Genomic DNA, 12,050 nt, shown 5'->3' with positions numbered 1-12,050 from the left:
CAGGTTTGGGAGGGGCTCGGAGTGCCCACACCAACAGCCCCTGCAAGCAGCTCTCCATCCCTGCTGCTCCTGGCAGAAGTGCAGTCAGGCAGCTCTGCTGCAAGCAGGCATGCTGCCCTGGAGAGGATGGAGGCAGCATCTTTCAGCAAAAGCAAGGATGGGGAGCCACTTGTGGGGGCCAACAGAAGTAAGCGTCTCCCTATCCAGCACCCTGAGTTCTTGACTTCTGCCCCAAGCCCCTCTCAAATTCCCTCCCAGAGCGCACCCCACAGCCCTCCCACACACCTCAGTCCCTTGCCAGCCCTGCACCCTCTGTACTAGAAATCAGACTTTTTGTGCAGATCAGAAATGCCTGTTTATTGAGCTTGCCAACTGGTGAAATGCTGAATGAAATGGCTTTTACAGTAACTACTTCTGCTCATTCCACCTTATTTTTGGCTGCATCACAGAGTACCTTTCCAAGGCCTGAAGAAGAGCTTTGTGTAGCTAGAAAGTTTGTCTCTTTCACCAACAGAAGTTGATCCAACATAGCTTGGCCACCCGGTCTCTCTGATACCTTGGAACCAACACAGCTACAAAAGCACTGCAAACAGCAGCACACAGCCAGCTGAAGGCAGGTGCCTCCCACAGACTATTTATGCTGCCTTCGTGGTAATACACGATTTCAACAAGAGGGTATAGAGAAGCCTTCAATCTTGGTATACTGGCCTTTAGTTACTGAAACTCACCAAACTACAAAAAGTTGTAGATATCTGCAGCTGATGGGGAGCTCAATTCATTTATCTAAATCTTATCAACAAATGAAATCCTAGACCTACCCATGCCTTAGTTAATCTCTTGAGCACACAGTCTATACATGGCAGCTGGATTCAATCAGGAGTTTAGATTTACAGAAAACAAAAATTTTATCTCTGTGTTGTCACCAACCAACCAGCTTTCTGTGATATTGTTTACATCCTCTATGTTGGTCACCTTCAAAGCAAATGAAAAATAGCTTCTCAAATTTACACTTAAGTAACTGGACAATGTTGAGTCCACTCAGTATTATGGGAAGAGAAAGACTGGGAAATGAAACCCAATGCACAGCATGCGATTATGAACAAGTTTACTGTGCACACAGTGACTTGACTGGCTTTTAATTTTAGGAAAGTGCCTTCCTTCCCGATTCATCCGCCTTTTTCTTAAAAAAAAAAAAAAAAAAAAAAAAAAGTGATTCATTCTTAATTCACATAGAAGAGTCTAGGGCGGGTGGGGGGGGGGAGGATTCTTTTCAGTATGTAATATCCAATCAGTTTACTCTATGCACAAAAGATAAAATTTGAGTTACGTTTGTCCGAAGTGTCTCACTTTGAGAATTTTTTTTAAAGCGCCGTAATACTGCACGTACCACAGGATTTCATTTTTGAGTCCTATTTGACAATACACACATGAACAGTGAGATCACAGTAGGGAAGCTTTTGAATGTACAAACAGTATAACAAAAGGAATGTTGCTGTAAGTAACCACAGAAGGAAGGACAATTGAGATTTCCATCTCTCCCAGGTGGCCTAGCCCAGAGACAGACAACACTATACACAGTCAGGCTGAAAAAGCAATGTTACTAAGGAAAGAAAACAAAGCATATCTCAGCATGTCGGGAAAAAAAATACTACTATTTCACCTTCAGCTAGACACACATTTACTTTCTGTTCCTGAAACTGGATTTTCTAACCTTGCAGAGACCCCAGATGCTCTTCTGCTAGATAAATCCATTTCATACTGAAAGTTCCAATAAAATTAGATACACAACACAATTTCATTTGCTCAGGTTAATCCCTTTGCTGCCTCCATTTTCAACAGCAGCTCCCTCAGAAAGACCATTTACCAATACTGGCAACAGTGTGGAGTCCAGTCAGGATAACAGGTAAAAAGAGACTGGGAACTGAACTCCACTGCAAAGCATTCTATTATGAACAAGTTTACGGTGCACACAGTGACTTGACTACTGTTTAATTTTACAAGTGCCTTCCTTCCCCATTCACTCCCCACCCCCCCTTTTTTTTTTTAATAAAAATATAAAAAGGTTCATTTTTAGACCACATAGAAGAGATAAAAACAAAAGAGGATTCTTCTCAGGATGTAATATCCTATTAATTTCTACGCAGATAAAGAGTCTATATTACCAAGCCACAAACTCGTACTAACCTGGTGACAAGATTTGACTGACACACAGTTTTCTTACTGAATGTAGCACCGAACGAGCGTTTCCTTTGTACAGATGAAGCCATTAGCCATTTATAATCCCCCTCTGGTAAGGAAGTCAGCATATCTCCCCCTAGTGTACACCTAGAAATTAAATATAATTGACGAGTGCTGCTGCTGCAGCATCAGGTTTTATATTAGAGGGAGAGAGAGAGAGAGAAAAATGCCCTGTCCTAACCCTTCTGTGCCGTGCAGTAAGCTGAAGTGAGATGCCCCAGCAATGAGTTGCTTCCTTTTTTGTTCACACTCTATGTGTGTTGCTTCCTGTTTCCAGAGGTCATTGGGCAGCATTCTCTCTATCACAGATTTCCTGATTCGCCAGAGAGCTAGTAAAATTAAACTTACAAAAATCTAAACCTGTGGCAGGCAGACAGCCAAAAAGGGAGAGATTCCACTACTGCAGCTGTTTTCATATTTTGCAGGAGGATTTTGTGGAGAATTGAAAAGAGGAAGAGTTGAGGTGGGAGAGGCTGGTGTGCGTGCTTAAGTTTAAACCCTAGTGGAAGCATGATTCAGTACGATTACTTAGTGCTTATAAAGAGAAGCAAAATATTTCAAAGGTTGTTTATTGGTTTATAATACTGGAAATGGATTAAATATTTATCACTAATATTACCCAAAGCCCTTCTTTCAATCAAAGGAACTAAAAATTGCCATCTTGTTAAATACTCATAAAATTGATGCCAAATGTTCACTCTCTAGTACAACAGCCATATCTTATGTGCTGTCAGCATGAGTTGCCTTATACAAAGAACAAAGGAGGACAAAACCCTGCCCCAGGGAGCTTACAACATAAAGACAAAAATTCTACACTCAAGGGCCATCCAGTGATGATGATATAGCTAAATAAAAATTACATTACTGGACACAGTTATAGCCCCTTTATCTGCGGGTGGGTTGTGAGTGATAAAGATGCAAAAAATGTACATGTCCCACAGATGCCTGTGGGAATTAGGCAACACAATAAAATATTAAGTGGTTTAACTGTGCTTTTGATAACAGATGTCTAGCACAGTTCACAGGGGTATGCTGCATCCTTCACTTATTTTGGTGGATCCAAACCAGCAGCCTTCAAGGAAGAGGGGTGTTTCTGAAGGGGATGGAAGAGATTCCAAGCACAAGGAATTAAGTGGAAAAAAGGAGAAGCTACTAACAGTATGATTAGGTGTATTACTTAAAAAGTACAAAGGCTGTAGAAGGAGGAATAAATCTAGGCTGAGATAAAGATGGGGTGGTAGGAAAACAGTTCCTGACTGTTTTCCATACCAGGACATCACTTGAAGTCCTCCTTCCACTTGGCCTGGCCCCTCCCCTTACTTAGTAATAAGGAAGAGACATGGGTGGCTGGAAGTATCTGACAACTCTTTACAATCCCAAGGTTGAGTTCTGCTGGGGCAGAACCCTGAAAGCAAGTTATTTAGGTCTTTGTGCTTATTAGTCTAAATATTAACAAAAACTCGTAGTGGAAGTTAAATGAGCAACACATTATCCAGGACACAATCTGGACTGACAAACATCCCCTCAGTTCTCCAACCTGAAGTACCTTTTACACTGCTTTGCATGTGGCACACACTCCTGGTCTGTTCCTATACCGCCTCCAATGCCACCAGCCACTCTTGAATTACAGTGAAGAGCAACAATTAGTGAAGATAACTGATTTTTTTTCTGGCCACAGTGTCTTTCAAGATTTTAGAAATAGTAAATCCTCCCACTGCTAGGTTTTATTCACTTGTTTGTAAGAGGAAAACATGCTTTCCTGCTTTTTCAATTCCCAGTCAGTTTCTTAATACCGAAAGAACTAGTCACTGAAATTAACTGGTTGAATAAATAAAATAAAGAAAAATAGTCACTGTGCAGTACACCTGCAGAAGAGGCTACTGCTGACAAAACCTGGTTTCTCACTTCAAAACACACTAGTTTGAGGTGCTCACAAATTGACATCTACCAGTACAATAGCGTAGGGTAATATTAATAGACAAGCCATGATATTTTGCTAAGAATCATTAATCTAAATTTGGGTCTGGAAACTAGGCCTACAAGAGTAGCATGAGTTCCCCTCTGCTGAGCCCACCTGGAAGGCCATCCTGGCCTGAACAGAGACGAGGATAGTAACAGAGAGGTAGCTGAGTTAAAGACAGGGATACTCACCCTGGCAACCACATTCCAGGATGCAAGCCTTAGGATGTCTCAGAGGGGGTGCAGGAACAAATGCTTGATTATCACGTACCTTCATTTTACCTTCTGCTTTGATTCTGCTTCACTCTCCACTCATCAACATTCTATATAATCAGTTGTAACTTGTTGTTTGGCAGTATTCACTAACCTACAAGCAAAGTGACACTCCACCAGGGCTGTGTGTATAATAAACCCTCCCACTTGCTTCATACATGGTGTCCAGTCTTTGTTCCAACAACAGGTTCACTTTCTTTAAAACCTGGGAGCAGACATGTGCAGCTAAATATTTTTGTATTTAAATGATTTTAATAGATCATTTTAAACCTTAACATAAGATGTCTAGTTCAATTTTAATTTTAAATATATTTATTTTTAAAATAAATCTGAATTTAAATAAAATCCCATTTAAATTAAAAAAAATAATTTTTTTGAAAAATTGAGTTTTATCAACCTTGGATGCATATAACTTCCTTGTTCCCCAAAGCTCTCTCCATCATCATCCATATACCTCCCACAAGGCTCATTTCACCCATGGATCAACACTTCCGGACAACCCATGTCCAGACTGCTACCAAATCCCATCATTTAATTTGCTACAATATCTTTTTATTTTTAAATTTCTTGCTTTCCACCCCTTAAGAACCCACACTTGCCCTTTTCTCAGTTTAGTCTTGGGTTTGCTGCAACAAGGCCTCTGGTGTCTATATTTCCATCTCAATCCCTCATTTATCCAGAACATCCTCCTTCAGAAACTATCTGTGTCTCTCTTGAATTCTGCACTGACCTTCTCCTCTACTCAAGGCTGACAGACACAGTGTTAAAAAGATTTCTGATTTCCAATTCCAAGATCCCCTTTGGATTTTTCTGGGTGATTTTCAATTCTCTGAAGATTCTCACGGGAAAAATGCAGTCAGAACAGAACACCTCCCTGCAGAAGGCACTGGGGTCAGAGCAAGGAACTAGATAAGACAGCTTACACAGTTCCTGATTCTGGAGGAGAAGGTGCAGTTTGAATATGAGTCATTTCCCAGTACAGGAATAATCAGAATTACTGTGCCTTTTAGAACCATAAATGGGAAAGCTGGTAAAAGTTACCTTCCTGAAACAGATTAACAAGGCAACATTCAAACTGGGCAACTTTGGGAATATAAGGGTACCCCAAGGAAACAGATGTTGAGTACTTTTACATTCCTCCTTCTATCCAAAGATAAAATTCACCCCTAGCTCCATAACAGAGCCCAGGGCGAGGCCTACACATACTAAGACTCAGTCTTTCCATGTAGGACTTGAGGGGCTCCTAAGCCGCATGATGGCTCTACACAGGAGAGAATTTCACCCAGATGGATTAACTACAATTTTACCCCCTTCGTACTGAACGTTTTCAATTAGGGACTTAGATCCCTAAAACAGAAAAATCACAAATCAAGCAGCATCCAAATTTCACATTGGCAGAAATGGGGAATTTGGTTTGGAATCCAAAGGTGTGATAGCAGACTGAGGTATCTAATCAGATCCTTCCCTGATTCTTCTGAGTTCCTCACCCTCACCCAGGTGCAAGCCAACAAGAGCAACTAGCTACACATCCCTAACACACTGCTGCCATTGCTGGCGTAATTCACTAGTCCAGATGCAACACTATGTTGAGCTGGCTCTCTGCAGTGCCGCAAGCAGTTTCCTCTCGCTGACCAATTTACAGGAAGAGCTCAATGTGTGTGGCCAAGAGCAGACTGTGTGCAGCCCTGCAACAGATCCCACAAGCAAATGAACAAAGCAACCAAAAGTGAAAATACTGCCTTAAAAAAAAAATCAGCTACCTGAAGGAATACCATGGAGTATCTTTAATAACAATGCTACACGTCTGTATTGACATTACGTTGTAGACTTAGAGACAGAAGGAGAGAAAAATATAAAATAAAACCAGGGCCTAAATTCTCTCTGTAGGTCTGCTGACTTTGGTGATCTTAAAACGGGTAGGATGTGTTCCAGCAATTTACAGTATGACACCACTGAAATCTAAAAGTGATTTAAAACTTGTACATTCCCAGACTTCCCAGCCTTAAAATGGAGTCTGACCTTTTTAGTTAGGTAAACAGTGGAAAGCACATCTTAATCCTATTGACAGCTCTGTAATTTGACAATGCTCTCTGCAAGGGCAGTTCTATTACAGCCAATGGGATTTACCCATGTGAATTCCATATGTGCAGATGTACTTCTATTAGCCCCACCTAAGTTTTCCAGATGCTCTGAGGCATGAAAATCCTATCACCAATGAAAACCAGAAAATAAGGTCTCCTACAAAACCTCCCCTCCACCCAAATGAAATCAAATCCCCTCACCCAAAACACAACCACAATCCATCATTCCCCCAATTGCCTCCGACAGGAAAAACAAAAAAAAAACCCTCAGGAAACCAGTTTGTCTTGTAGACAATGAGGCAACAGCAACTGCAAAGACATTCTACTTCAATTAAAAATAGAAAACAAAGTCGGGTCTGTCTCCCAGTACAGAGTCTCCTCCCCGCAACCCTATGTTACTTCCGAGCCATGAACAAACTTCAGCATACTATGTGCTTGAAACTCGAAGAAGCAAGCCAGCACTAGTTAGTTGTAGGCATGTCCATGCAACAGATGAATATCCGTACATCAAGTGGAAAAGGAAGAACACTCGTTCTAATTGAGCTTGATTGATTCACAGATTAACCTTGCTCAATGTACATCAACGTTCTTTACAAATAAATTAATTCTCCCAATAAGAGAAATAGAAGCATCACAGCTCCGTAACTCAGCAGACCACCATTGCACTCCAACAGGTTGTCTTGCACCAGCTGGATCTGTGAAAGCATTTAAGAGCTTGTCTACAAGAGAAAGTTATTCGGACCTAAGGCGTGAATTTGAACCGATAAACCTGTATAACTCCTTGTATAGGCATTCATTCATTAGCACACATTTCCTTATAAAACTGGCTTTTTTTGCTTTATCATAGGTCATGCGGGATGGGTTTAAGCATTAAAATAAAACCTCTCATACCACAATCTGAGTATCCACAGGAAAATTGTACCAGGAAAATTATATACTGATATAAAACAAAGCAGCAGCACAGACTCCCATGGCTACCTCTCTGTTAATATACTGATAAAGTTAAACTGCTAATTATACCAGTACAACCTTCCCAGATTTTTCAGAAAGCTTAATTCCCTCCCTCTCCCAAATCCTCAGTGTAACATATTTGTTTCTAAGACCCCAAGTACACCATAGCTACATGCCAGCATTGCTTTTTGGGGGAAAATATCTTGGGACACAGACTCTCACCAGCAAATTTATCTTCATCGTGTTTGGGAATACAGTGAGCAGCAAGCGTCTCTCGCAGTTCAATTATAAAGCCCAAAAACCAATGACAGAATTAGAGACATGAGTCATTAAGCAGAATTACATGTAGCTAGAAACATTCATCTACCTAAGAGAGGCTTAGTTTCATTACATGATTTTTAATTTAGTTCTTTAACTTGATACCATTAAGTCTAAGATAAAGAAGTTCTTACCCCAAACATTTCAGCCCTGATCTTTGAGCATAATTTCCTTAGAATCTTGAGGCCCAACTAGCTAATCAAGATTTCTAACAGTTCCTATTCACTTGTGTCTGCTTTTACTTCAAGCTTTTAGCATGGTCTGTAATTCCTTCTGTATTATATCTATTATGTTACTTGTAAACACGTGTGTTAGCTAAAGACCAATTGAAATAATTAAGAGGTAATTTTAGGGTAACAAATACACTTAGCAAAAAATATTTAAAATTTAATATTTCAGTTTCAGTTTGCAGCTCCTGCCACCAATGCCCTATTTCTCCATAGCCCACAGACAGAAAGCAAGTGCACTACAGACAGCTGGAATGGGAGTTTCCTCAAACACAGGCAAAGAGCTACATGAGAGTTCCCCCACAATTTTTTTTCTTCCTTTTGGCTAGAGCTCTCTGATCTGAGTGTGGCACGCAGTAACTGAAGCCATTCAACCACTAGGCTAACTTGCAATGATGTTTACAATTACTGGTTGCGGGTTTGGAGTTAGCAGATTTTCAGAATGCAGCTAAAATAGCGACAAAACTGAAAAACTGTGTGATCTATGATTACTTTTGTGTTTACCATTTTTTGCTGTTCCTGACATGAAGATATTTGGGAACCAGGAAGTACGTACAAGCAAAACCTGTGCAGCAGTAGCCTCAGGCCTCTTAAGGAGAGCGTGTAGCCCGTGAGAACAGGGTTTCAACCATTTCCACTGTTAGTGTTTTGTCGATTGTTTGTTCAAAATATAAAAAATAACTGAGTAGAAAAGACAGAGAATAAAAGTAATTTAAAAAGAAGATCCTTGGAGTATGATGCAGAGAAAGAGGAAGTGACATCCAGCCCACTGCCCATGCCACTGGACCACACTGCCACACACAAAAAGCCTTCACAAAATGGGCTAATCTTAATCTGGCAAGGAGCCTGGTATTGTATTAATCCGGTTATAAATAACAGATGACAATTACACTATAAGCTTTTAGTGGCAGAAACTTGTCTTTTTGGTGCATGTTAGTGCAGTGATTAGGAAAACGAGATCCTGATTCATAACTATGGGTCAAAGCAAAGTTACTATATGACATCTCCAAAGCTGAGGAGTGGGTAAAATAAAACATCTGAAAGATTCAAAATTAAAAGCTAGGGTTAAAGACACAGCACTACTACATTCTACAGAGATAAGGAGTCTTTGGGTGTCCAAGGGGAGAGACAGAAGAGTTGCCAGCAACCAGTGCCTAAGAATTTCTGCAACAGCAGAGCTGTGCCACCAAATGTGTTCCTTCAATTACATTTGGGATGCTGGTTTTGTTTTTGTTTTTACCTTAGATGAAACACTTAGCTGAAAGGGATTCCACTGAATGGGACAGAAGTAAATGGAATTTTTGCAGGGGAGAAAGCTACTTGCCTCCATGCCCCCTGTTTGAAATAACTATGTACATATAAGCCTGTGAAACTACAGGGCGTCTGGTGGCACCTTAGGCTACATTTACACTAGAGCAATCTGTCGCTAGAAGTTACCGTCGGAAGATATCTTCCAACAAAACTTCTGTTGACAGATTGTGGCCAGGCTGCCAGGCAGATTGAAAGAGCAATCTACCCTGTCAACAGAGTGCAGCCAGACTGCCCAGCTGCTCTCTCAACAGAATGACCAACCCAAAGCACCACAGACAGGCCTGCCGTGTGACCCAGAAGCCTTGTCTGTTGAAACAGGACCCCTGGAACGTCTAAACCATCTTTCTATTGACAGAGGCATTCTACCTCATGAGGGAGCAGCCAAACGCCACATTCTGTCAATTGATTGTCAACAGAATGCCTTGGGAATTCTGATAAAACTCTCTAATGTAGATACAGCCTTAAAGACTAACAATGGTATTATGGAATAAACACTTCTGAAAGCTTTCCTTACACCACAGTAAAACTGTTAGTCTCCAACGTGCCACAGGACTCCTTGTTTTGGGTGAAATAGACTAACAGCTACCTGTGAAACTAGTTTGCTCTACTGTACAATTTACAAAAAATTCTTTAACATTGTTTGAATGCTATGGAACCAATCAGGGAAGATCCTTCAATGACACTGCATCTTATTTTAGAGTTAGGAGGTCCTGAAGAAGTAGAGTTTTTTTTGTTGTTGTTGTTAAAATCCTCTTGTGAACAGTATTGAGCTCCGCCTGCTAGCATTAGAAACACACTGACCTGTTCCTTTTGAAGCTAAAGATGTATTTTTAATGGATTTGGGGTTAGCTAGGCTTCATATTCTACATACAAGACTGTATCAGGTGATTACATTTAACAGAAACATCATACCTGCATGAATTTAAAGCTTTAAGAAATTTAGCCACAGTATTTCAGATTTAATTTGCACATAATAATTGTCCTATTACCAAGAGCATAGTGGAGAAAAAAAAAAGCAGCACACTGCTAGGATTATGATTTTAAATACTCAGCTATTGCTGGTCTTATTTTTGGAAGCCATAACCGGACAATGGACCAGATGTGGTTTGGGTGCAAGCTGCTACCAGCGCATTCCAACCTTAAAGACAATAATGATTCCTATTCATAAGCAAGCAAAAGAGAAAGAGCATTCAATTAAGAACTCTCTCATATCTTCTACATGTCTTTTCCCCAAAACACAAGAAACAAACAGATAACTAATGCTAGTATGAACTCCATGGATTTTTCAGATGTGGATAGAGATATATTGCACACACACACACCTGAAGATAAAAAAGCAGTCAAGTGGCACTTTAAAGACCTGAAGATATACCTTCATTTCAAGCAAAACAATCTATTTACTTCCAGGCCAGGTAACTTGCTTTGATTTCCCAGTATAATATCCTTGTCCTTCAGATGTGACATTTTTCTTTCCTCTTTCAGACTGTTACCTAGGAAAGAAACCAAACTAATTGATTACTCTTTGTTTCCATCTCTCAGTCGGGTCTCCCTTTTGCCTCTGCTCCATAGTTGTTGTGGTTCACTCCAAAGGGCTGGTGCCATTAGCAGTTCACACCCATGCTGCAGGAATTGCAAAACAATGCCTTGTTATTTTTTCTTGCTTTTGTTAATTTTGCAAATAATTCTTCATGGACCATAACAACACTCCACAATTATTTCAAGTAAAGTAATTTTGAAGTTATAAAGTAAGTTGGACATTAGAAGGGGCAGGGTAATTACTATAATAAAAAACAAGAATAAGTAATACACCACTGACATTTAAAGAGTTACTGTTATGTAATTCATTCCCTAATCTGACAAAACTAACAGCAAATTGAGGAATTACACACTGTCATTTAAAAAAAAAAATCCAGGCTTGTGGTGGATATACAAGTTGGGAGGCATCACCAAATACAGAGGAGGCTCAGAATATTAAACAAGAAGATCTGGATGTTTACTACTGATGTAATAGAAATGGGATGTAACTCAATACTGCAAAGTACAAGGGCATGCACTCAGGGTCTAATAAAAATGGCTACTCCCCTTCTTGTATCTGTTGTTCTTCAAGATGTGTTGTTCATATCCATTCCAATCAGGTGTGTGCATACAGACTTGCACAGCAGTCAGAAGAATTTTCCCTAGCAGCTGATACAGGGTCAGTGTATGTACCCTGAGAGTCATGCCTTCATGGAGCCCAACATAGAGCTCTACGAGGTCACCACCCCTCAATTCCTTCTTGCTGGTTACTCCAACTGAGGGGAAGGAATGTGGGTATTGTCCTTTAAGATGTGGTGTTTATTTTCATTACAATAGTTACGAGAAGTTGAGTAACCATTTTTAATTCCTTAAGTGCTTGTTCAAATCAATTCCAAATCGGGTGACTCAGAAGCCAAAGTTCAGGAGACAGTATTGGAGACCATCATTGATTGGAGCACTGCCCTTCCACAGGCTGCATCATCTCAGGCATGATATGTAATGGCACAGTGCATGGCCAAGGCATAAATGGAAGTCCATGTTCCTGCTCTACACATTTCTTGTCTGGGACCTTAAGCTGGGAATGCCGTTGATGTGGCTTGCACTTTGGTGAAATGTGCAGTGACTGAAGTTGAGGAGAGCCATGACAGATTGCAGTATCCATGAATGAAGGACACTC

At 40.4% G+C, this 12,050-nt stretch overlaps 1 protein-coding gene across 5 annotated transcripts in view; it reads right to left on the bottom strand.

Moving 5' to 3' along the window:
* SH3BP2 (SH3 domain binding protein 2) overlaps positions 1-12,050 on the bottom strand; it is a 62,812-nt gene that overhangs the window by 28,954 nt on the left and 21,808 nt on the right. For 2 of the 5 annotated variants that reach the window (XM_074991703.1, XM_074991702.1), the window contains exon 1: positions 2,185-2,466. The exons of the other annotated variants lie outside the window; for them this stretch is intronic. In XM_074991703.1, coding sequence (XP_074847804.1) covers positions 2,185-2,306 — 122 coding nt within the window. In that variant the 5' untranslated portion in view covers positions 2,307-2,466. Of the gene's footprint in view, positions 1-2,184; positions 2,467-12,050 lie in introns of those variants that run through there. 5 annotated transcript variants of the gene reach the window in all.

Source organism: Carettochelys insculpta, chromosome 4 (assembly GCF_033958435.1).
Source record: "Carettochelys insculpta isolate YL-2023 chromosome 4, ASM3395843v1, whole genome shotgun sequence".
In the NCBI taxonomy this organism is placed as follows: domain Eukaryota; kingdom Metazoa; phylum Chordata; order Testudines; family Carettochelyidae; genus Carettochelys; species Carettochelys insculpta.
Note: the sequence above shows the minus strand (reverse complement) of the source record. Positions and strands in the feature narration are given on the sequence as shown.